This window comes from Abramis brama (assembly GCF_963993115.1).
Source record: "Abramis brama genome assembly, chromosome: 5".
Taxonomy (NCBI): domain Eukaryota; kingdom Metazoa; phylum Chordata; class Actinopteri; order Cypriniformes; family Leuciscidae; genus Abramis; species Abramis brama.
In genome coordinates this window covers 11,808,638-11,836,332 of record NC_139967.1, presented here as the reverse complement: position 1 = coordinate 11,836,332, position 27,695 = coordinate 11,808,638, and the positions used below count along the sequence as shown (strand labels likewise).

Below are 27,695 nucleotides of genomic sequence, written 5' to 3'. Positions count from 1 at the left end.
TGACCCGGGTTCGTTTGATTTTGGTTCATTCACACTGCCAGTGATTAACAGGTGTGTATCATCGCACTGAGTGAAAGGGGCGACACTCTTCCTCCATACTTCAGTTCACGGTTGAGATGCATTTATTATTATATTTCTCAGATGCTTTCTTTGGAAGACACCGCTCGAGAGCATCACCAAGCAACTCGTGTTTCATTGTGATTCATCACTCCACACACAACTTCCCATATTCTGCCAAAAACTTCATTCTGTGTTTGATGTTTTTCTGACACATGGCTTAAAGTAGGCCTAGTGCATTTGCTTAAATTTAGCTAACTTCCTGACCAATAATTCGTGGTTAAGAAAATTAAAAAGCTTAGTGTTTAGCCATTTTGGGTATGGCCCATTTATTTATTTATTTTGGCCAGGAGTGTAATATATATTACAATCTCCTGTGCGCTGTTGCTTTAGGAGAACACCAGAGGGCGCCGTTCCCAACATTTTACATGTAGACGCCCGACAACAAAAAGCTTAGCGGTGCCAAACCAACCGGTCATACCAGTTTATGAATGACCTTATTCTTCACAGTATATGCATGTGTTCTTTGCGGGTTTGCCGGAGTATATTTAAAAAGTTTTTAACATAATAAACTATATGAGAGCACAACATTTCAATTATTCCTCCACTTTACAATCATGCACACAAACAGATAAAACAAACAGATAAAAAACACAATTAGACAACCTTAAGTTAGACGCGTTCTGAATAGCAAAATATGCAAATTAGACATCTTTTGTTATAAGAGGAATGACCTATTTAGTATAGGCTACTTTCAAGGCTTTAAAATAATAATAAAAAAAACTTTCTGCTAATATTGAGGGTTAGAATGTGAAATTTGTGAATAGTATCTGTTTACGGTTTTAGACGCCAGAAATAACTTCTTAGTGAAGTTAGACTTATTTCCTCTACCTACGAGACTATAAAGGTAAAATAGCTCGAGTTCATAAGTTAGACGGTGAATGTTTTGTTTTAGCTTCAGAACTTAGTAAAAAATGATCCCAGTTTCTACGTCTGAATAAGATGGTTCGTCCACACCCCTACGCTCATTACAGGTTTCTATTCAGTGGGCGGTGGGGAATCAAAACACTGCTTCTCCAGTCCGTTTGAAACACTTGTGCGGAATTCTAAAGTTTCCGACAAAGGGATACGGATACCTGAGGAATGAATGTACGAATCTGACCTCATAAACGGAATAACTACTGATTGTACATGTAAGAAGAAACGTCTAGCAGTAGGCTACTTCTGTACGGGTGAGCAACTTTTTTTTCTTCTATGACTTCTGGTCCAGTGTTCTAAAAGTGTTGTACGAAGGGGTGAGAGATTTCAGATCAATTTAGAACAAGTTAAAGCAATTTATAACCATTCAGATGAAAAAGTAATGTTAAAAATGTCCAGAACTTCCTCTCCCCACTGCCTGATTATCTCCAAATCAGTGTCAATTTATATCCACACATAGACACATAGATGTGTGTGTTTGACATGCACATATCTGTTGATCAAGGTTATTATTTTGCTTTTAAAAGTTAAAAGTTTTACAGTCATTTCATGCGCTCAACTATGGTTGGACTGTCAGCAAAACCAGCCCTGGACGCTCTTTGAATCATGTAAATTTTTCCCACAACCTCATCCTCATCTCTAGTTAGATAATAGGCACAGCTGTTTGGCTCTTTGGAGACCTTGTGACATGGAAAAGGAAGTCTAGATCTTCCTCTGAGGCCATGGAGATGGATTCTGTCATTTCCAGCTGTTATCTAATGCTATGTAGATAGGCTTGACTTTTTCTCCATCTGTTGCAGCATTTCTTATTAGGTCTTTGATGCACCACCAGCGCTTCCTCCAATTCCCAAAACACAGTAAAATGACTTAGGCCATCATGCTCCCATGTTATCAGAGCTTATCAAAACCTTTCCACTGTTCTGCTTTCACTCTTTGTGGTGATAATGGACTGTATTGGACTCGGGTCAGAGTAGAGGTACTGCTGTAGACAGTATTTGGATAGCGCTTGCCAGGCCAGAGGCAGTAACTGTGGGGGTTTGTGTTAGATTTTCCATCATCCGCTTAAGCAAACATGAGGGGCAGATGAAAACTTAGCTTGGGGAACAGCTCGGTGGTGTACTACACTACACGACTTTTAAAATCTGAACAGATTGTAAAACACTTGGCGACTGAGGATCACACTCTACCAGACTTTAAATGAATTCCAAACACAACAATATCACTCAGAAACATGCAGCTTGTTGCGAAGAGACTCATGACAAATGAAAACCATGGCTGCGTCCGAAATCGCATACTCTCTTGAGTAGGTACTTATTTTAAATAAGTTATTACTTCACAAACGCTAAAAAAGTACATTTTATATAGTATGAATGTGTGTAGTATGAATATTATCTGGACGTACTACATTAGCCATATTGTCATTATCATGTGACCTAACAGTGGCAGGTGTGTTGCTTCACTGCAATTCACAAATCCTCTTCCGTGGCCTCATGGGATAGTAAAGTGTCCATTGTATGCACACTTCAGAATCTCTCCAGAAATAGTAGCTCATCAGGGTACTTTATGCCTACTCTTTTATGAGTACTGTGAATTTAGACATACTTATTTTGTCACATACTGTTTTTCACCTTCAGTATAGTAGGGAAGTTTCAGACAGTCAATGGCTGCATCCGAAAATTGATAAATGCTGCCTTCGGAGGACGCATTTCAAGGTTGGAAGGCATCAAGGCACGTCCGAATGCAATGTTAGTTTCACTTCCTTCTCCTGAGATACCTTCATCTGATCGATTTTTGAAGGCAGCATAGATGTATCCTTTGCTGCCTTTGATATCCCACAATCCTGTGCTTTTCATTCTGTGACAGTTGAGCTAGAAAAATAAAGATGGCGTCTGAAAGTTGCGTCTGGTAGTCAGTTTGTGTGTAAATGTAAATTTTTGATCAATGTTTTTCACTTATGATGTCATTTCTAACGAGAAGTTACTATTGTAGTCATTAAATATTCACTTAGTTTTCACCAAAGCTCGCTCTATTTTGCTGTAAATCATTTAACCGTTACGCTGCCTCAGAAGTCTGTCCGAAATGTTCGCGAGGAACCTTTGTGTGTAGACGCTTCCTGCAAAGTCGTTGCCTGATAGGGCAGCGAGGCAACAAGTCACTGCCTACGTTTTCGGATCCAGCCTGCGTGTTCTTAAAGGGTTAGTTCACCCAAAAATGAAAATTCTGTCAGTAATTACTCACCCTCATGTTGTTCCAACCATGTAAGACCTTCATTCATCTTCGGATCACAAATGAAGATATTTTTGATGAAATCTGACAGCTTTCTCACTCCTCCATAGGCTTTCAGAGGGACCCAAACTCGCCGGCCCAGAATAGTTATTAAAAACATCGTTAAAATAGTCCAAGTGACTACAGTGGCTCTACATTATGTTTATCATGCGACGACGATACTTTTTGTGCGGAAAAACAACAAAAATAACGACTTTATCCAACTATTAGTGTTCTTCAATGTGGGCCTCTGACGAGAGTTCACGGGAGCGCCAGGACGCATGCGCGAGAACTGAGATTACGGCGTTCTTCTTCTACTCCTACTTGTTACTGGCTGCTCACTCCTATTACCGCCATCTACTGTACAAGATGACGTCCCAACATCATGTTCATCGAGACGTAAATCACAATAAGTGTCGAATTCAATAGCTTACATACAGCGCGCGTCTTCCTCTGCTTATAAACAGAGCGTTTTGCGCTTCCGGCAATGTCGGGGCGTCATCTTGTACAGTAGATGGCGGTAATAGGAGTGAGCAGCCAGTAACAAGTAGGAGTAGAAGAAGAACGCCGTAATCTCAGTTCTCGCCATAGACAGTAAAAGAAATGGACACAGCGACCCCATTGGAACTCAATTGAGACAAGTGAAGCACATTTTCAGCGATTTCTTAGCACTTCCTTTCCTGACGCGCAGACTCAAACCGAGCAAAGCGTTACACGGACCACGTGAGCAACCCGTCTGTCTTCTAGTAGCTGTGCCAAGAGAAATCTGAATCATTCCCTTCCGAATCTTGCAGAGACGGAGAGTGTGAGTAGGAGCTGTCCATAAGCTTTGAGCAGGAGAAACTTTTGCTAGGTATTCTGATTAATTATATTGTCATTTTGCCTCCACGTCCCCCCGATTGCCTGCGAGCTTCTCCTCCCGTCTATACGGTAATCTCTCTAGTGTGCGACAGAGAGTCGCGTGGTTATGACGCAATCGTTAGCCTACTTTTACAAAAACTGCTTCTACGGGTCCATAACATAAGCTACAAGGTAATGGAGCATTTTATACATTGTCGTGTATCTTTAGAAATAAATAATGGACAAATGGAGTCTTTAAACGCCTCAGATGTAAAGTTATTCGCTGTCAAAGTGACGCCAAAATGAATGGGAGTCAATGGGATGCTAACGCAAGTGAAGTTCTGCTACAAGATGTCGGCACCCGGCCGACTTCAACTTCCGGTAGACTTCCTTCCCGCCTGGTTCTCGCGCATGCGTCCTGGCGCTCCCGTGAACTCTCGTCGGAGGCCCACATTGAAGAACACTAATAGTTGGATAAAGTCGTTATTTTTGTTGTTTTTCCGCACAAAAAGTATCGTCGTCGCATGATAAACATAATGTAGAGCCACTGTAGTCACTTGGACTATTTTAACGATGTTTTTAATAACTATTCTGGGCCGGCGAGTTTGGGTCCCTCTGAAAGCCTATGGAGGAGTGAGAAAGCTGTCAGATTTCATCAAAAATATCTTAATTTGTGATCCGAAGATGAACGAAAGACTTACATGGTTGGAACAACATGAGGGAGAGTAATTACTGACAGAATTTTCATTTTTGTGTGAACTAACCCTTTAAATCGCCTCGAAATATCATACATGTTTGATACCCTCCCACTGGGTGTAATCATAAAATTAAGCTAAAAAAAAGTGTCCATCATACACTCTAACTCTGACTGCTCAAAGTAATTGTTACATGTAGACTTTTGTAAATACTCTTAAACGTCCTCAGACTGCCTTCTCAGAGCAGTTGTGGAGCGTCTCAGACATGCCTGAACAGGACCAGTGGTTGTTCTTGTGGTGATGAGCTCACAGATAATCAGAAAAACGGAAACCTGTAAGCTGACACTGTCTCAGATTGCCAAAATATGAGCTGTGGGCTTGTGTATAAAATATTATAAATTAAAAATCGCCGTCTCTGCCATAGCTCTTATAACTTATTCATTCTTCTGCATGTTTAAACTTTGCAATCACACTTGGTCACGGCGTTTAGTCATGGCCATCAAACCTGGAACAATGTGTCTTCATGAGTAAAAAATTGATTGCTTGACATTTTTAATTTTCTTAAAATTATTTTTAATTATTGTTTTTATCTTTATTTACCTTTATCTATCAGTACTGCAACACCACCAGGTTTTTTTTTCTTGGTTTAACCACAACAAATGTTGGTGCATGACAGCCCCTTGTTACTTTATACTTTGAATGGGAAAGAGCAGTTTGAATGTTCTGTAAAATTTCTTCTTTTGTATTCCAAGAAAGCAAGAAACTCAGTTTTGAAAAACTATGACTAAGAAAACGATGACTGACTTTTGGATGAACTGTTCGTTTAAACAGCACTGGAATTAAATGCAACGTCAGCAACAGTGGTTCATTGACTTAATTTGATGCAATAGTAGACTTCCCTCTTGAACTGGGAATAGAATAGGACAGAGGGAGTGTGAGTCATGCCTGTTCTGGGAAATGAGAGAATCAGTTTAGGACTGAGATGAATCCCACAATAGATTGTGACATGCGGACAAAGGTTTTGGAGTGGGAGTGGAGTGTGTATGTGTGTATGGAGGAAAAAAAAAGATGAATGGGGCATCATTTCCCCCAGCTGTGAGAAAGTGTCTTGGATTAAAACATTATGACATCGGCACCAAAATGTATCACATTTGTGCCTAAATGTTAATATGAAATGTTAACTACCGTTCAAAAGCAAGTCAGTCAGATTCGTTTTTTAAAGAAATTAGTACTTTTATTCATCAAGGATACATTCAATTTGTCATGACAACAAAGACTTCAAATTCTATTTTAAATAAATGCTGTTGCTTTTCAGCACAATAGTTTTCAACATTGATGATAATAAATGTTTCGTGAGCACCAAATCAACGTCATATTATTTATTTAAAATGTTAATTCATTTTTGCCACCAAAGGAATATATTACATTTTAAAATATATTTTATTATTTTAAAGTGTAATAATATTCCACAATATTTTTCTGTATTTGTTCTCTCTCTCTCTCACTTCAGAACACATGCAACAAAATCACAAACTGCAAGAGGGTGGGGCAGAAAACCAAGATGGACAAAACCACAGTAGACAAATTAACTCCCAGAACTGCATGTGGGCTTGGCAAGATTTCATAATGTGTATATGTGCTAACTGAGTATTTATACATAAGCAAGAAATATGAGCCAGGTGTAAATGATTGAGTGGTTTCAGAAGCCTTGGGAATATTGTGGGGATGTGGGACAGTAGACGGCAGCATGTTTCTTGTCGAGCTTCAGTTTGACTGTTGTGTTCTGACATTTTTTTTTCAGCTTTGTTTGGGCCCCTGCAGACGCCCTGACACTTTCCAGCTCCCCCTTGGAGTACGGAAGACATTGACATTTGGGAAGTACACATAGTATACAAGCAATGACTGAAGTAAGTAGCATGTATTTCTATGTAGTTATGTCTATAGATTCAGAGTATTGAAGCTACTGGACACTTCCAGTACCAGTGAGGTATTCTGAAGTATATTCATGTTGTTTTTCTTGTCGAAAGAATGGTATGATTGATATGTCATTGTTAAAGAAACAAAGAATATAATGTATAAATAAATGGTTTATAAAACAAGTCTGACTAAAAGCTTTATTTAAGCCATCTTTACTCTGCAAAAGTGTCTTGCTAAATTGTTTAAGGCTTTCGTAAGAAATGCTTTTGATTAACAGCCCAAAGTTACGGCAGATGTTTGGTAAGAGATCTCAACACTGATGCCAACTCTTGCGTACAAAAACCGTAAGAGTCTGAAAACGGTTCATTTGAAGATTCAGTCTCTCTAAACCCCTCCTTTCTACAAGCCTACTCTGCTCTGATTGGTCAGATGGCCCATTCTTTTGGGATTGGTCTACCACTTACAGCATACCTGAAACAAAACACCTATTACCATATCTGAATTTCAGCTGCGGAGGCTTCTTCACCACTTGAACACAGAGTGATACGAACAGTAACGATGGTGTCGTTTATTCCATCTCAGTTTGTGCCTGAGACGGAGTCCTCATCCTTTTGAAGGGCACACAAAGTGGAAAAGTGAGCAGCCATGACTCAGCTCGAGAGGTGAACCTACCTGGGAGAGATCTCTTCAGAAACAAAAGAATCACACCTTGTTGAACTAATTAAATAATTACTTTCTCTGCTAACATCCCACACTGTTAGGAGAGAGGGAGAGAGGAAGGCCAGGCTCATAAGGTGTTCTGGTAGTACCAACAGGGTCAAATTATTCCAGGAGCCTTATTTCTGGAATGCATGTTCATATTTCTTGTGCATTCAGGAATAAAATATTTCCTTGATTTCACAGTCCAGTGCAGATTTATTCCAGGAATGTTTTTCTTTCTTTCTTGAATGCATCTCTTCTGCAATGTTTTCAGTATTGGGTTCTGTTCGTGCTGAAGTGGATTTGCTCAAGGTGAACTGAGAGACCTAAGCTGTATCCCATCTCCTTACGTTCAGAGTTCTCTAACACTGGTTATAACCAACATTTAATGGAAGCAGCAATGCCTTTTCGTACCATACATGCTGAATAATATGATTAAACCAGGACAACAAATGATCAAGTTTCAAGTAGGCTATACTAATTGACCTGCAGTTGGTGAAATTAACTTTGACCACTATAAGTAATAGTATAATTTTAGATTGTTTCCAAAGCTCTAGACAAATTCCATTAAGTAAGCAATTATTAAATTATGACATACTGGTTGAGATAGTTGCCTAACAGCTATTTTAATTATTTTCCATTTAAATGATCAACTTACAGAGGTTCTGATGTAGAGATCAAGTAATTGCTTTGTCTTGTGTTTAAAGTCCACTCTCTCCATTTTTGACTTTACAGCAGGGTTTCTCCGCTTCCACTCTACTAAATCGCTATCTTCTGGCCATGCCCGAGTCAAACTCTGTCTCCTCACCGTCCGGGACTGCTGCTCAGGACTCGTCAGAGGGTAAGGACATTTTGGCGGACGGGGATTCCAACTTCCCTATGTCTTCACTGGCAGAACTACTGGACAATGATGATGGATCACAGCCAACCCAAGACTCGCCCCAGGATTCAACTCGACGTGGACAACAGACTGACAACAAGCAGAACACGCGGATTAGGTTCCCAGGGGCCTTTAAAAAGGGAGTTCCTAACCCCATGGACCTTCTTGAGTCCACCATGTCTGAATATCCAGGGGCACCGGGGCCTAAGAAAGCACCTATGGACTCCCTGTTTGACTACGGCACATGTAGGGAGATCAACAACCACAAAAAACGCAGGAAGAAGCTTCCACGGGGGTGAGAGACAGTAGCTTTTACCTATTTTTGTTTTATTTTTGCCACTTTTATTGATACAATAATGCAAAGGGTACAGGAAATTATTAGAAGATAGGGGAAAAGAGATGAGAAAGATGTTGGAATCAATCTCTTATTAACCAAGCACATGCACTAACCGAACCACAGCGAAAATGCTTCTTGGATAATATACAATCTCTTGCCCTTTCAGATTTTTATCTTTTTACATTTTAAATCAGTCATTCACATGTGCAAACTTCAGTCGTCTGTCTGATTAAGTAGCAGCTTCTGCAGATCATTTGCATTCTACTCATTAAAAGTTGCTGTTTCCCTTACAATAAATGCATGGTGAGTTCAGTTTAGTGTTTTAAAAAACAAATTAAAACCAAATGACTATATAATATATAATATAATATAATAATACAGTAACACTACATTCATAAATAACTAAACTGTGAAGTAAAGTGTTTATTCTTTGTACATGTTCCTTGTGCATGTGCAAGTGAGCAGGACTGCAACTGCCATAAACAGAGTGGACACATTGTTTACTGGGTGACAGAGTGCAGACTGAGGATTGAGTAGTGCTTAATATGAAATAACAACTCTTTGCAGTGTGTTCAATCTTAAATTAAGAAAAGCCAGAGAGGGATCATCTTCTTGCTTTGTAATTGAGATGAGACTATGATCAGATCTGAATGGTTTACGGATTGTGTAGTGTCACTTTTGGACAGTCTACTCATGGTTTTACACTCTTGATCATGCACAGTGGGGCAACTGAATGTCTGTTGGTGTTTCCATCAATCCTTATGGAGTAATGTTTATGTTGAGGTCGGTTAGGCAGTCAGTTTTTCCTGAGTACAGAGACTTATTTATGGAAGTTTTTTCTTAGTCCACTGTGACTTAAGAAGTAGTGTGAAGTTCAAGCCAGGTAGGGTGGTACTGAGAGTTTTTGTGAATGCACATGTGCTATTTTATATTTGCAATATACATTGTGCACTAAGTAATGTTTCTGCTAAAAAAGCATAATAATGCTTTATACAGATGTGTAAAATGATCACACACTCGCTTCACAGATGAAGACTAGTCAGTTGCCTAAAAAAACAAGTCACCCCCTCATTAAGGAAGCCATATTACATCATGACCAGCCATGTCTTGCAATTCAATAAATGTCAGATTGACGGTTTAGGATACAAATAAGAGACTTAACATACTTTTGATTGGAGCACGTTTAACTGGAGTCATAATTTTAAAAGAGCATATTTCCCCCTGCAGGAAGGCCGAGATTGAGATGTCATGTGACGAGGGATCCCCAGAGCCCCCTGTTTTTAAAGTCTTCAACCGCTGGCTGTTGTTTGAAGCTGTATCTCGAGCAGATCCAAGAGCTCTGGATGGTCTCCTGCAGTATCTTCAGTCAAGTGAAAAGAGGCTGACAGATGAGGAGTTCAAAGGTGCATTCTGGGAATGGATTAGTCTATAGCCCCTTTCACACAGAGCGATGATCACAGAAAATGGTCAGAATTGTGTTAAATAAATAATTATGGATAATCTTCTTTATTGAATCAAAGACACAGAGAGTGACACTGATCAGGGACCAAGAATGACGCAGACACAGAAGTGTAGTTCACTCAAGACAAATCTTCATTGTAAATGAACCACAACCTTGATATAGATGAAGTGTGTCAAAAACAATTATACTGAAGAGACTCCATATTTGGTGTATCATGCGATGCACTCACGCACAGTGGAAAAACACAGAGTACAATAAGTGCAAACACTTCTTTTAACAATGGCCACTTTAAGTCATTTATGACTTACCAGGTGTTTGCATCACGTTTGCATTTTAATGCTAAGGCTCTTTTTTACAGGTGTAGGACCTGGACATATAATGCAAGCAAATTTAATGTCAAACATTTCATTCTAATTTACTGCTGTGTATCGTCTTGTTGCTCCAACGGTGGTCTTCACAGCCTGTTGGACTGCTGACATGACACATGGCCAAAGGCAAAGCAAAATGAATGCAAACAAAACAATCACTATTACCATGATCACGTAATGTTCTACCTTCGCAAACATTCCGGTCATCCCTTCCCACCAGCCTTCTTCACCTACTTCCCTACTTTCTAATCTCTTCATTATTCTGATGATATTGTAGGTGCAGGTGGTTCCAACTATTGTACAGACTCCTCCCTGCGCTGCAGTCAGTTGGTCAAATGCAAGTCTATTCTGCAAAGTAGTCAAGCTAAGTTCTCAATGTTCTTCCTTGATTCCTTCAAAAGTTTGGCTTGTTGAATTCACGAAATTAAGTAGTTCATACCTTGTTACTTCTACTTCCTCCATTACGTCTAATACACCTATGGGAGATAGTAAGGCTTCTAAGAATCTCTGTGCCCCCATCATTGGATTTGTGAAGCTATTGGGTGTGCACAAATTATATATATTTATTATGAGGACCTAGTAACATTGCTGGGATCAGTCCTGGAACTTGCCCTGTGTGAACAAAAGGCAGGACCAATGCCATAAGGGTTGTGTCATAGATGTGTCACATAGTGTGTCGTCGCAATGACGTAGTTATCGTGCAACTATTTGACCGGGGTTTTTAAATCCCAGATCAACGTTCACGTTGCACATTAACAAAGATGAAAGTTTGTGTTCATCAAGGAACAAAGGAAGGACAAAAAAATGTCTGCAAACATGTCACATCCTGATTCACACTGGCAGTGTGAATGAACCAAAATCACACGATCCCGGGTCACATTATCAGTTTATTCTCCAAAATCTCTGTGTGAAAGGGGCTTATGAGTGAAGAGCAATAGGTGTATTGTTTAGGTTTGCTGTCTAGAATACAAACTGAAAAATTATTAAACACTTGTACACTGTTCTTGACTGTTTTATGTGAGTAATAATCTATTATTAGGACTTGCTTTAATAATGATCTCACTTTTTTATTAAAAAGACAAAGCCATGATTTATTATACATGAAAAATCAACAGGGTTGTCTCTAGATATCGAATGTTGTCGCAACCCTTTTCCCTCATGGTTCAATTGTTAGGCTTTTGTTCTTGGACCTTTTTAATGTAGTAAAGGAAATTCTATTATATAAGCTGAGGTGAACCCTGCAAGGTGGGGTCCTCTGTTTACTTCGTGGCAAGCAAACTCAACAGAGAGTAGTGAAAAATCACAGCAAACTGTCACTAATGGAATGAAGGATTCTGTTTGAGGGGATCAAAAAGACAACTCTGACTAAATTTAAACTGACCCATGAGTGAAGCAAATCAGGTTTTGGAAACTAGAGGAAAATTTGATGCCTTGATGAAAGAAAGGAAAACATTGACATTACTTTCATGTCTTGGATTAGCAATTAGAACAAACCCCTAATGTTAATTATTAAATCCTGACGTGCAAATTGTCCCCTACTACGTACTTTTCTAAGGGACCAGTCCTAAAATGTGCACTTTCTGGATGATACCTTAGGGACACTGAGCCAGAATATCATACAGACTTGGTGCAAACTCAGATTTTCTAAATAAAATGTAAAACTCTGGTGTTCTTCTCTTTACTTTCTCTAGAACCTTCTACAGGGAAGACGTGTCTACCAAAAGCACTTCTAAACCTGCACAATGGTCACAATGACACAATCCCTGTGTTGTTGGACATTGCTGAACAGACAGGAAGCCTCCGAGAGTTCATCAACACACCCTTTAGAGATGTGTATTATAGGGGTGAGTCCTCCAGCCACTAAAAACTGACCAGATTCAACACTCATACAAATAAAAATCAGCCGTTAGGACCAGTTTCAAGCATAATTTGTCTTAAAAGTTTCCAAAATCTTTAGTGTGGCATGAGCTAACATTTACTCTGAGCAGCTTCCAGCACCACCCTGAGCAGGTTAATGAAATATGAGCACAACGGTGGAGTTTCACATGCGCTTCTGACTGAGCTCAATGTTAGAGAAGTTACCCCAGAGTTGACGATGGGTTTCCTGCAGCCTCCACCCTGTTCAGTACAAAGAGTCCTCACAAACACTGCTGAATTTAACGTTGTCAGCCTGTCTAGGTTTAGGGCATTTGAAGTTGCCAGTGCCACACCCGACAGTACATAAACTTTCCTTTCCCTCTGATACAAAAAAGATTAATGTTTACATTTTCAGCACTGTGGTCTAGCAGCTGAGATACGTTGAACTTGTGTTCATGCGGGTGACAGTCCAGTTCATGTCATTTTTTTCCCTTCTATATCAATTAAAGTGACAAAAGATATTTATTTAAAAATATTTATATATTATACATTTATAGAAATTAATTATTTTATTCAGCAAGGACACATTAAATTGATTACAAGTGATTCAAATGGATTTAATGACTTTTGCATTGTTACAAATATATTTCTATTTCAAGTGCTGTTCTTTTAAACTTACTGTTCATCAAAGAATCCTTAAAAAATGTATCATGGTTTCCACAAAAAAATAAGGTGCACAATTGTTTTCAACATTGATAATAATACATTTTAGCAGCAAATTAGCATATTAGAATGATTTCTGAAGGATCATGTGACACTGAAAATGTAATGATGCTACAAATTCAGCTTTGTCATCACAGGAATAAATTACATTTGAAAATAATATAAAATAGAAAATACTATTTGTAATACTATTTCACAATATTACTAGTTTTAGTGTATTTTGATCAAATAAATGCAGTCTTTGTGAGCAGAAGAGACTTCTTTTAAAACATAAAACATTTTCAACCTTTTGAATGCTAGTGTATTATAAAATCATTTCATTTTTATTTATATGTTCTGGCTGTAGACTTCTATTTAACCCTAATTTTCATTCTTATTTAATTTTAATTCTTCAAATGCTGTAAATGGCAGGTTTGTGATGGCAGCATTATTAATACCGGGAAGTTGCACTTCTCAAAATACACAGTAATGTTAAAGCAGACATTGTTTAGTCTGCCTCTCATTTCCTCAGGATACAATCACTCACACGTTGGTTCAGTTTGTTTGCCAGATTTAATTCCAGTCCTCGAGGAGGTGTCAGATAGCCTAATTCTGTATGTCAACAGATTTTCTTTTGTAGACCCACTGCCAAAACCCATAGATGCACTGAACTACTAAAATCTATGAATTACTAAAAAAAGTTATTTAAGGTTATTCCTTTCTTAGTTTAGCCAAGTGTATGATAAAATACTTCCTTAAACTTAGACTTTAAGTCAGGAAATCTTTATTAGTTGATTAAATCTGAGGACTATAAAAAATAAATATAGTTAACTCTAGTCTCCATTGGAAACAGTTTTTCTTATGTCATTTAGAGCTCTCACACAAACACTCAATACAAAACTACAGGCTCTGCACATAACATAGGCTGTATTATCTTATTTTCATATTACAGTACTTCCTCTTGTGTAAAATAAGTTGACAGTATCTAATAATATCATGTTGCTTCCTGTTGCTCTGTCTGATAAGGTGTATCATAGATATCGGTTTTCCTGTAATGTCACAGAGTGCTTTGGTTTCGACTTTATGGTCAATTCATTATCATATGATGAACTTCTGATTATTTACAATAAAAATATGGCGTGTCTGTAGGTCAGATGGCGCTGCATATCGCCATAGAGCGACGATGCAAACAGTATGTGGAGCTTCTGGTGGAGAAGGGGGCTGATGTTCATGCCCAGGCCAGGGGCCGATTCTTCCAGCCCAGAGAGGAGGGTGGATACTTCTACTTTGGTGAGTTTGTTGATTCTGATTTTGTTCTGTAGCTTTAAACCGTCTTCAAGGTTTAGTTCACCCAAAAACATGAAAATTCTGTCATTAAAGGGGTCATATAATGCCATTTTTGTACAAGTTATTATGATTCTTTAGGGTCTAAATGAAAAGTTTGTAATACACTTTAATTAAAAATTCTTATTAGTATTGTAAGAAAACACTAATTTTACCTGGTCAAAAACAGCTCTGTTTTCAGCACGCCGTTTAAGTGCATGTGTCTTTAAATGATAATGAGCTTTGCTCACCCCGCCCCTCTGTTCTGTGCATACACAGTTTGTAATAACACAATAACCATAACGCGTTGTTCATTATAAACTTGGGATTATGAATTATATTGAGAACGTTGTACATAGAAAACATGCCGTAATGCCGATTTGCAAAGATTAATATAAAGGTTAATAAAACGTTACACTCACTTCTTCTGGAGGTGCAGCAGGAACACGAATAGTTGGTACCGATCCTTTTTTCAGGAGCAGCTTCTTAGCAAAACCACCTTTATACTGACCCTCATTTATAAAGCAGTCTGGTGTGTGAAATGATTCGCGCAAACATGAAAGCATTGACGTTGATCGTGGGGAATATTCCCTTCGAAAACAAAACTCAGCCACTGCGTCTTCAGCGGTTCGGATTTAGGAACATCAAAATGACTGCTGTGTTCATTATTACACCCAAGAACAGAACACCGCAATCGCTTAGACGCCATTCTACTCATAGACAGTGCTCCAGCGTATCAACAATGGCGGACTATGATGACAGCTCGCTCACGAGCGAGAGCGGGTCTGTGTTGAAACGCTGCTGTCAATTAACAATCGTGGGAGGGACGGGGGAAAACATATAAGGAGATTAAAAAAAGACCACTGGATGGATTTTTATCATTATATGATGGTTGTGTACAGGCACTGCCAACACACATTTCAGTTCAATCAACTTGTAAAAGTGCATGTACCATTATATGACCCCTTTTAATTACTCACTCTCATGTAGTTCTAAACCTGTAAGACTTTTGTTCATCTTCAGAACACAAATGAAGATCTTTTTGATGAAATCTGAGAGCTTCCTGTCCCTCCGTTGACATCTACGGCTATGCAAATACCTCTTTGAGGCTTCAAAAAATTAATAAAGAGATCATAAAACTAATCCATATGAATCAAGCGGTTTAGTCCAAATTTTCTGAAGAGACACAATCGCTTTATATGATGAACAGATTTAATTTAGGCTTTTATTCACAAATTTAATTTAGGCTTTTATTCACATATAAACATTGATCAGCAAACATTAACAGAAGAAGAATCACAGAATTTTCATTTTTGGGTGAACTGAACTTTTAAAAGTGAGAGGTAAGGAATATAGTTTAATATTGTTAAATATATTTGCAATCTGAGTGTATTTTCAGAGTATTGTGCAGGATATATCAAGAGCATATCCAGACCACTCTGCTCTATCATACTGTATATTACATGCTTTTAACGCTCTGTTCTGAAACTGAGATTAAAGCGATTTCCTAGAGGTCTTGACCTGTAATTCTTTTCTATGAGACAGTTAGCATCAGCAGCCTAGCCTTCGTGACTTTGCCGATAAATAAACAATACATTTATAAACCCAATTGTTCCTATAGGAAGATCAGGTGATTTTATTTCCTTTTTCCTAAAATCCTCCCTTTTGTGCTATGTTTGGCAAATGTGAGGAGTATTACACAGTTTATGCATTCATTATTATATCTTAAGAGTCATATTTGTTTGATGAGGCCTTTGCTACTTTGTAAGGACCGTTAGGCTTTGATTTTATGTTTATATTAGTATTATTAGTATTATTTTTTTCATTTTCATTTTTATATTGTATTATTTCTTTCCTTGTTTTTTACAGTGTTTTATCTAATCCGTTTGAAATTGTACAGCACTTTGGTACACACTGTGTTTTTTAAGGTGCTTTATAAATACACTTTGATTTGATTTGAACTTTGATCAAATGTTTAGCTGTGAGTAAGACGGTTTCTGGAGCTTAGAAGAAAACCAACAAGACATTATGTCACAAATAAAACAAGTGCTGGATGTACTAAGGATGTAAGAGAGTGAAAGGAGCCTCTGTGTTTGCAATGGAAAATACAATAAAAGGGTCTTATATTTAGGAGGCCTGATGATGTCCTGAAGTATATAAAAAAAATAGCCTGAACACATTCTGCCTCCTGTTGACCAGAGTGTGTTACTACAGGTCTGTCAAAATTGACCCTATTTACTTTAATTCATGTTCCTGATCTTATTGTGCTTGTCTTTGTAAACTTTGTGATGACTTCCTGAGGTATAAAATCCGATGTCCCGCCGTTTCTTTTGTCATGATAAATATTCTAATCTAAACTATTCTAGTTTATCCTCCCAGGACGTCAGTGGTTACAAAACTGGGATTTTGTAATAAAATCAGGCTGAGAATTTGAATTCCCTTTTCATGAACCTCATTTACATCTCGCAATTTTCAAACCACAAAACAAGACGTCTGCTTTGGAGCTGATTGAAAGGTGCAAAACTATTTTAAAATAATCCAAGGATGACAGAATAGGATTATCTTTTCTGGTGCCCTGCCAGGAGTCTCCATCTCTCTTTTATTCACCTGTAAATTATTTTCATTTGTATTAGACACGGCTGTCAGTGTTTAATCCCCCCTGATCTGAGCACGAAGGGAGTCATTCGCCGCGGAGCTTCCCGGTGACGTGAGCGCCAACCTGAGAGCACTGACAGCTAATGTGATTTAGCAGTCACACTAACCGCTCTCTGAGCGCGTGCAAATCAATGAGAGGGAAGCGTTTCTATAAGAAGTGACATGAAAATAATCTGTCACCCCTGGCAACAGCTCACTCTCAAGTCTCTCGGTTTGGTTTTCCTATTTGAGATGGGTTCTCATGAGACGAGCACTAATTGAGCACTGGATACCAATGGTGACATTTAGATCAAAGCACATTTGTTATGTGAGCCCTGCAAAGGGCTGATTGACTTTAGAGGCTAATTGTATTTCTTCATCGGGGTGTTTAATAAAGGAAAATGATAAATGGAACATCTGGAAGTTGTAGTCTAATAGCTGGGCAGGCGGGAAATATCCCTGGCTCCATAGGACCTTGGTCGACAGTGTTTTTTGTGTTGGGGATGCTTGTCCCCATCAGGCTTTTAACTAGCTTAACCAGCAAGACTTCCTTTTGCAGCCAGATTTATCAGATCCTAATGGTCAACGACCAGGATAACCCATAATTCTAGTCTAAACTGATCTTTTTTTGTTTTTCAGGGAAAATACTAAAATGATGCATTTGATAAGTGTCTACTAAATACAGTAGCATTAAAAAATTTGACGTTTAAAAAAAAAAAAAAAAAAAAAAAAAAAATATATATATATATATATATATATATATATATATATATATATATATATATATATATATATATATATATATATATATATATATATATATAACAGTGTCACATGATCCTTCAGAAATCACTCTTATATGCGGATTTGGTGCTCAAAAAAACATTTCTTCTTATTATTATCAATGTTGAAAGCAGTTATGCTGCTTAATATTATTCTGGAAATCATGAAGCCTTTTTTCAGGATTCTTTGATGAATAGGAAGTTCAAAGGAACATAATTTATTTAAAATATACAGTAAAAGTCCTTTAATCAATTTAATGTGTCCTTGTTGAAGAAAATTAATTATGAATATAAAACAGCATTTATTTAAAATATAACATTATAAATGTCTTTACTTTCACTGTTGATAAATGTAATGTGTCCTTGCTGAAAGACAGTATTATAATCTTACTGACCCCAATTTTTGAAAGGTAGTATATGAAGAGTTCAGATGCAAAAGCCTCTAAGTGCCATCTGAAATTTCCTTCTAGAAAGATAATTTTTATCAAGCTTGTATGTTTATGTTCAGTTATTTCACTTTAACGGCAATGAAGATGACCTATTAATTGTCATTAAAGTGAAATTACTGAACTTAAACATATGAGCTTGAAAAAAATGCTAATTTTAGAAGAAAATTTCAGATGGCACTTAGAGGCTTTTGCATCTGAAGTCTTCATATGTAAAAATGTATTAGGATATAGAAAAATTGACAACTGAAAGTGTTTATGTTGTCTCTTTCTCATTTTACAGGTGAGCTGCCTCTCTCACTCGCAGCTTGTACCAACCAACCAGACATGGTGCGTTACCTGACCGAGAATAGCCACAAGAAGGCAGATATGCGGAGACAGGACTCGAGGGGAAACACAGTTCTGCACGCCCTGGTCCATATTGCTGACAACACTCGGGACAACACACGGTTTGTCACAAAGATGTACGACCTTCTGCTCATTAATTGTGCCAAACTCTACCCAGACTGCAACCTGGAGAATGTGCTCAACAATGATGGCATGTCGCCTCTCATGATGGCCGCCAAGCTGGGCAAAATTGGGGTAGGAGACTGCTTTATACCAGCAATTCAGCGCTAGGGACTTGCATTGGGAAAGCATGGTAGGAAATGGCAAAGCAAACCAAACGTTTTTTCTCCACAGGTGTTCCAGCACATCATCCGGAGAGAGATAAAAGATGAGGAGGCTCGGCATTTCTCCCGGAAATTTAAGGACTGGGCTTATGGACCCGTGTACTCCAACCTGTATGATCTGTCTTCCCTGGATACCTGCGGAGAGGAAGTCTCTGTTCTGGAGATACTCGTCTATAACAGCAAGATTGAGGTGAATATGTGGATAGACAAAAGATGTGGAAGATAGACTGTGTGTGCACTGTATGGTGCTCCATATTTTGTGATCTTATCACGTGTGTGATTTAGAGGCCTTGCAGGTAAACAGCGGAAGTTGGATGATGAGACATAAACTTGTGCAAGTCATAATAAATGTATAGAATAGCATACATGTATAGCATTTATGGAAATTGTATAAAAATACAGACAAATAACAATCATCAAGAAACTGTCCTCCTCCTCCTCATGATGTTGGTGGCCATTTCTGTGTTTATCTTTCTGACATGCTTTATTGGTTGGACCCTCAGAATCGCCATGAGATGTTGGCGGTGGAGCCGATAAATGAGCTGCTGAGGGCCAAGTGGCAGAAGTTTGCTGCTGTGTCCTTCTACATCAGTGTGGTTTCCTACCTTGTCACCATGATCATCTTCACTCTTGTGGCCTATTATCGCCCATCAGTGGGAAAAGTGAGTACAGTCTAAGTCCCTTTAAGACAAGTCCGTTCACTCAGTCAGCGGCCATCATGGCCTTTGCCCCCTAATCTCCAGTCATATTAGTAGTTCATCCGTTTGCTCAATTCGCCAGTCAAATCAGAAAAACAATGGGATTATAAATTCAGCTTCGTTAGCTCAAATAAAGCTAAAAACCAGTGGCTATATTACTCTTTCTTCCATTTATTTTTCTATGAGTAGTCCATCTTCTCCATATATTATCTGTACAGGATGTACACCACTGTTCAAAAGTTGGGTGTTAGTTTGATTTTCTTTTTTTTTCTTAAAAAAATAAATAAATAAAAATTAATACTTTTATTCAGCAAGGATGCATTAAATTGATCAAAAGCGACAGTAAAGACATTTATAACGTTACAAAGTAATTCTATTTCAAATAAATGCTGTTATTTTGTACTTTCTATCGATCAAAGAATCCTGGGAAAAAAACATGGTTTCCACAAAAAATATTAAGCAGCGCAATAATAATATTAAGTGTGTTTGAGTACCAAATCAGCATATTAAAATGATTTCTGAAGGGTAAGGCTTATGTAACACTTTTATTGGTTTCACTTTATTTTAAGGTGTCCGTGTTACAGTGTAATTATATATTTAAATACTGAGAAATAATTAATACCTACATGTACTTATTATAGGGTAAGAATTGGGGTGTGGTTAAGGTTAGTTGCATGAAATTATATTTATAGTAATTACTATAGTAATTGCATGTAATGTGTAACAAGGACACGGTAAAATAAAGTGTTACCATTTTTTGATCAAATAAATGCAGCTTTGGTGACCATGTGGTGGAGATGCATTCTGGGAATGAACAGGTCTGTAGTTGATTCCTAAATCTTATTCCTCCACAGCCCCCTTACACCTACAACACCACTACAGACAAGGTGCGTTTGGCAGGGGAGATCATAACAGTGGCATCTGGAGTCTTTTTCTTCGTAACAAATGTAAGCTTTACATACGCAATAACATACTATTTGTAATACAGTTTTTTCATTTTTAAGATCCATCTCAGCTTGCTGAAAGAACAGCGGTGTGTATGTTTCTTACAGTGTGTTGTGCTACCCAAATTCACTCTTAACGTTCTTTCTGTTTTCTTTTGGTTGCCGTATCTTTCCTCTTTAGCTAGCACTAAATATCTTGAGCAGCATTTCTTGGTTTTCTCTCCTGATTTAGATTAAGGACCTTTTCCTGAAGAAATGCCCGGGGGTGAATTCTTTATTTATTGATGGATCCTTTCAACTTCTCTAGTAAGACACTCGGTCCCGTTCTTTGTGTCTTCCTTTACTCTCAATGTCTTTCCCTAAGGCGATTTTCTCCCTCTTTTTAATTGAGCTGTCTAATTAATTCCAAAAGCCCTTTCTTGGCATGTTTTAATAGTTAATCTCCTTGCATAAAAACAGCACAATCTCAGCAAAGATGACTGCAGTTCAACGATATGTTTATGTTAATTATAATTAATATGTGGCATTGCTAAACCAGTGAGGCATTTTACATTTGAAAAGCAAATCTTACATAATGAAACTCGGCAACAGAGGCAAATAAGGATTCAAAGACGTTCTGTAACCTTCAAAGTAACAAAATACGAAAGCAGCCAGAGGCCACAACATGTTTAGTTATCAGTTTTGAGCTGCTAATTTGTCGCCAGTAAACTCAAAGCAAATGGTAACCTTATTAGTTGAAGTATGTTGATGACAAGTACTGTACATTCCTTGCTGACCAATCCTTTGTGTTTCCTTGTATCAGCTTCATCTACTCCGTGTTGGTGCTGGTGAGCGCAGCGCTGTACCTGTCAGGGATTGAAGCCTACTTGTCTGTGATGGTGTTTGCTCTAGTTCTAGGTTGGATGAACACCCTCTATTTTACCAGAGGTCTTAAACTCACTGGAACTTACAGTATCATGATTCAGAAGGTATGAATTAAGCACCGTATACATTTAATTCAGTGATTGTAAATTGTGTTTCTCAAATTGTAATCAAACATACAGTAAAAACAGTAACATTGTGAAATATTATTACAGTTTAAAATAACTGTTTTCTATTTTAATATACCTTAAAATGTAATTAATCCTGTGGTAACAAAGCTGTCCAGTCTTCAGTCACATGATCCTTCAGAAATCATTCTAATATTCTGATTTGGAGCGCATGAAACATTTCTTATTATTATCAATGTTGAAAACAGTTGTGCTGCTTAATAGTTTAGAGTAAACCATTATACAGTATTCTTTAATGAGCAGAAAGATGAAAATAACAGCATTTATTTGAAATGGATTTTTTGTATGATTATAAATGTCTGTACTATCACTTTTGATCAGTTTGATGCATGTTTGCTGAAAAAAAAATCTAAGAAATTAAATCTAAATCTGTCCCCAAGCTTGTATATACCGTGTGTGTGTGTATATATATATAGAGAGAGAGAGAGAGAATTTTTAATTCTTAGTAAGGTCCAATGAAAATGTCAAAATGACACCATGTAAATATAGTGCAAGTTACCAATAGTGTGCTATACTGATGAAACGTATTCATATGTCTGTATATAGTTAATGTTATATTATCCCCCAACAATCACTTTTTTTTTAGGCTAAGATGTTATTTGTAAATCCTATCTTCTTGAATTAGACAACACTGGCCTGCTTGTTAAGTTCAGCAGCAAGTCTCCATAGTTAAGCATATAAGCTGTTGTTTCCAGTAATGACTACATCACAGCTGGGAACCACATACAACCCTTGGAATAATTAGCATGCTTGCCGGTCTACTGTCCTCTCATATTTTTAGTGTAATTATGCTTACTCATCATGTCTTCAATTTTGATATTATGTTCAGATTCTCATCAAAGATTTGTTCCGGTTCCTGCTGGTCTATGTGCTTTTCATGATTGGCTATGCATCAGGTATTCTAGTAATAACACTTCAATTATTGGTATTTTATGGTATATTCGCTGTAATTAGTGACTGACATTTTCTTTTTGTATTCCGCACCAGCATTAGTTTCACTTCTGACCATCTGCCCTGATGAGGAGACATGCATGGTTAACTGCCCCAAATACCCAGAATGCCGAGATACAAACACCTTCAGCGAATTCCTATTGGACCTGTTTAAGCTGACCATAGGCATTGGAGAACTGGACAACATGTTGAAAGGCGCACAGTATCCCGTTGTCTTCCTCATTCTCCTGGTCACCTACATTATTCTCACCTTCGTCCTGTTACTCAACATGTTAATCGCTTTGATGGGGGAGACAGTGGGACAGGTGTCCAAAGAGAGCAAGAAGATCTGGAAACTGCAGGTGAGAAACTGCGGCAGGCTGTTGTATTGTGGTCATTTGACCCTAAATGGAAATCAATTACTCACCTTCACGTCATTCCAATCCCATATTATTTTAATGCCTCTTTGGAACACAAGAAATTTAAGACAAAATGTCTGAGATTTTAAAGGGCAAAGCACATAGAAGTATCATAAAAGCTCCAAACGACTTTTGTATTTTGTATCCTTTTTGTCAATATGAGTCATCACACTTTAATTACAAATCTCCTTTTGTTTTTTTTTTTGGAAGGAAAAAAAAATGCTAGGTTGGAATGACATGGGAGATAGTGTAAATAATGATAGATTTTGGGTGAACTATTCCTTCAAGTTGTTGTTGCCATGGTTTATTTTGATGCCCATCAGACAGGAAGTCACCTTAAATTTTTTGTTATCTTCAGTCTAAGGACTTTTACCTCAGCATTCAGTGGGTATAAATGCCTTTCATCTCCAACATGTAATTTTCCTTCTGTTTGCGTCAGTGGGCCACTACTATCCTAGATATTGAGCGGTCCTTCCCAGTATGTCTGCGGAGGTCTTTCCGGGTTGGAGAGATGGTGACTGTCGGCAAGGGCTTGGATGGAACGCCGGACAAACGCTGGTGCTTCAGGTACAACTACAAGATATCCACTACTCATTCATTAAATTGCAGCATAACCCTTCAAGTCATTTACCAGAGTTATGGGCCTTCATTTTCCATGCTATAGGGTGGACGAGGTTAAGTGGTCCCATTGGAATCAAAATCTAGGGATCATAAATGAGGATCCGGGCCAGAAAGACTATTACGATCAAACGCAGGGTGGACGGGGCCTTCGACGAGGTCTGTAAATGAGCTGGCAGGATTTTTCACATCCACAATCACATCAGCACATAAACCCTTAGCAAAATGTTATGCTTCTTTAGAATTTTATTTTATGACTTCTGGGCACAATTTGTTCCCAAATTAGTAAAAAAACAATTAAATTTCTCTCCACTGCACCAACAGATCGCTGGTCCACGGTCGTCCCAAGAGTGGTTGACCTGAACAGGAGCTCCAGAGATCACACCGTAGAGATGGAGCCTCTCACTGGCAGACACAGACATAAGTCTGAAAGCTAAAGCTGAACGCTAAGGACTTCAAAGGGCGACAATCCATTGAAACTTTTTTTTACCGGCCAGACAATTATGTATTTTATTAAAGCTGACAATAGTTCTATAGTATTTAATCACTATTGGGAGAACAGCTGTATATATTATGAAGTATGAAAATATCCTCTCTCTTTTTTTGGATGATGATGGTATTTTACATGTATATGTGGACCCATGAGACACTCAGGAACACTTTTGATTTGTAGGTCAATCCATATTGTTGCTAGAGAGATATGTTAGAAAATATAGTCATTAACATTATAGTGTTTTTCATGGTGTGTGCAATAGATTCTCTAAACAGATTTTAACATTTTTATTTTACAAACAAAAAGTTTATATATTGATCCAGAAAAAACGAAAACACTCCACAGGGTCTTGGATGTCTCTGTTGATTTTTGCTGATTTTTTTTTTTGTGTGTGTGTGTGGATTACATGGAAAAGGTTATATTTTAATCAATAAGATTACAACAGTGTTAAATGTGCCTTGTGATAAAGTATGGTCTTTTTAATGAAAAATCTTATTGTTATTCTTTTGTTATATTGCCCAACCATAATGGAAAGACAAAAAATGCTGCTCTGTTTTGGCCTTTGGCTTTGTTTTGTAATAAAGGTCATGCAGAAAACAGATGTGGCACCCACACCAGGAGTGTGCACAATGCCAGACAGCAGCAGTATGCTATTTTCACCTCAGTATGCTGGCAATAGTGTGACTTCATTGGTGTGATACTGGTAATGACTGGTTCAGTATCTTATTCGCTGGTAAACCCATGTCAAGTGACAAAATGGCAAATATTTTTGGCGTATTTTTAATATTGTATATACTGTTTTTTACAGAGAACAAAAGGCATTGTCTATATGCTGTAGTTTATTGCACATGATTGATAAATAATATTTCTTTTTCTTTTTTAAGAAACTGACCATTTCAATGCTTTTAGGTCTTTTTGCATTATTTCTGAAGTCCATGAACTGGAATAGGATTCTGTGTGTTGTTTTTGTTTGATTTCCTGGCCTGATTTCCACACTCTGGTCATTTTAAATATCCTTTATTTATACAGTAGACACTAAGTATAGATTAGGTATCAGAAGAATGTACAGAAATACATGCTAATATATTCTTGATAGCCGGTATTATCTTTTGAGTATGTTAGATGTTTGATGCTGCTGTTCATAAACACATTATTTTATGTCCTAAATTGGATGTGCTAATAATTCCAACCGTCAGATATTTTTGTTCATCAGCAATAAAGAGATTTTGATTCGCCCACTCTTACTCTCTGCAAATAAGACAACGCTGCTCTTTCAGATGATTATTTTAATTTCTAGACTACTTATTGTATATTTAAATCATTTAATTGGTTTCCTTAATAAATTTTTTTCTCTGTTTAAAGAATATATATTTTTTTGCCTTTTATTATGATAGGACATATAGTATCAAGAAAGTTTGACGGACTTGAACGGGTCGCCCACAGCTAAAAAAAAAATATTGTCAGGGTTCTGACCACTAGACTATTGAGGCAAGTAATTTACTGCAATGCGATAAATCTTTGAACCTTATTGTGTAATAAACATAGGGGGAACAGAATCCGACGGCAAATAGTTCAGCTGTCGAAATCTGTTCCCCCTCTCAAATTATGAGAGGGGTTGATGTAATGACTTAAAAAATGCTGATTTTATTTTTGTGTGTGGATGGAGCTTAACTTGCATCAGTTTAAAGAATATATTTTTTGCCTTTTATTATGATAGAACAGTATAGTATCAAGAAAGTTTGATGAACCGGGACTTGAACTCGGGTTGCCCAAAGCTAAAAAAAAAAAAAAATTGTCAGGGCTCTGACCACTAGGCTATTGAGGCAAGTAATTTGCTGCAATGTGATAAATCTTAGAACCTTATTGTGTAATAAACATAGGGGGAACAGAATCCGACGGCAAATAGTTCAGCTGTAGAAATCTGTTCCCCCTCTCAAATTATGAGAGGGGTTGATGTAGTGGCTTAAAAAATGCTGATTTTATTTTTGTGTGTGGATGGAGCTTAACTTGCATCAGTTTAAAGAATATATTTTTTGCCTTTTATTATGATAGAACAGTATAGTATCAAGAAAGTTTGATGAACCGGGACTTGAACTTGGGTCGCCCAAAGCTAAAAAAAAAAACATTGTCAGGGTTCTGACCACTAGGCTATTGAGGCAAGTAATTTACTGCAATGTGATAAATCTTACAACCTTATTGTGTAATAAACATAGGGGGAACAGAATCCGACGGCAAATAGTTCAGCTGTCGGAATCTGTTCCCCCTCTCAAATTATGAGAGGGGTTGATGTAATGACTTAAAAAATGCTGATTTTATTTTTGTGTGTGGATGGAGCTTAACTTGCATCAGTTTAAAGAATATATTTTTTTGCCTTTTATTATGATAGAACATAGTATCAAGAAAGTTTGACGAACTGGGACTTGAACTCGGGTCGCCCAAAGCTAAAAAAAAAAACATTGTCAGGGTTCTGACCACTAGGCTATTGAGGCAAATGATTTACTGCAATGTGATAAATCTTAGAACCTTATTGTGTAATGAACATAGGGGGAACAGAATCCGACGGCAAATAGTTCAGCTGTCGAAATCCGTTCCCCCACCCCAATGATGAGAGGGGTTGATGTAGTGGCTTAAAAAATGCTGAATCTGTTTTGTGTGTGGATGGAGCTTAACTTGCATCAGTTTAAAGAATTTATTTTTTTGTCTTTTATTATGATAGAACATAGTATCAAGAAAGTTTGACGAACCGGGACTTGAACTTGGGTCGCCCAAAGCTATAAAAAATTTTTTTTCAGGGTTCTGACCACTAGGCTATTGAGGCAAGCAATTTACTGCAATGTGATAAATCTTAGAACCTTATTGTGTAATAAACATAGGGGGAACAGAATCCGATGGCAAATAGTTCAGCTGTCGAAATCCGTTCCCCCACCCCAATGATGAGAGATGTTGATGTATCGGCTTAAAATATGCTTATTCTATTCTGTGTGTGGATGGAGCTTAAACAGCATCAATTTGATAAATATCAGCCTAGAACCTCAGTGTGTCAGAAATATGGAAGGAACAGAATCCGACGGCAAAAAAAACCAGCTGTCGGAATCCGTTCCCCCACTCCCATTATGAGAGTTGTTGATGTAGTGGCTTAAAAAATGCTGATTTTATTTTTGTGTGTGGTCGCCCAAAGCTAAAAAAAAAATAATGTCAAGGCCTTGACCACTAGGCTATTGAGGCAAATAATTTACTGCAATGTGATAAATCTTAGAACCGTATTGTGTAATAAACATAGGGGGAACAGAATCCGACGGCAAATAGTTCCGCTGTCGGAATCTGTTCCCCCTCTCAAATTATGAGAGGGGTTGATGTAATGACATAAAAAATGCTGATTTTATTTTTGTGTGTGGATGGAACTTAACTTGCATCAGTGTAATGAACATTTTTTTTAACTTGCATCAGTGTAATGAATATTTTTTGCCTTTTATTATGATAGAACAGTATAGTATCAAGAAAGTTTGATGAACCGGGACTTGAACTCGGGTCGCCCAAAGCTAAAAAAAAAAACATTGTCAGGGTTCTGACCACTAGGCTATTGAGGCAAGCAATTTACTGCAATGTGATAAATCTTAGAACCTTATTGTGT

General features: G+C 37.6%; 1 protein-coding gene across 1 annotated transcript; it reads left to right on the top strand.

The window, feature by feature from the left end:
- Positions 1–1,080: 1,080 nt before the first annotated feature.
- trpv4 (transient receptor potential cation channel, subfamily V, member 4) lies at positions 1,081–25,422 on the top strand. Its single transcript, XM_084115721.1, has 17 exons — positions 1,081–1,289; positions 6,637–6,742; positions 8,187–8,626; positions 9,896–10,071; positions 12,190–12,342; positions 14,207–14,347; positions 18,526–18,824; positions 18,924–19,103; positions 19,417–19,575; positions 20,466–20,558; positions 20,788–20,861; positions 21,358–21,523; positions 22,434–22,500; positions 22,592–22,896; positions 23,393–23,520; positions 23,618–23,730; positions 23,896–25,422. The coding sequence occupies exons 2-17, from the start codon at positions 6,734–6,736 to the stop codon at positions 24,006–24,008; spliced, it is 2,616 nt and encodes an 871-aa protein (XP_083971847.1). The 5' UTR covers positions 1,081–1,289; positions 6,637–6,733; the 3' UTR covers positions 24,009–25,422.
- The last annotated feature ends 2,273 nt before the right edge of the window (positions 25,423–27,695 follow it).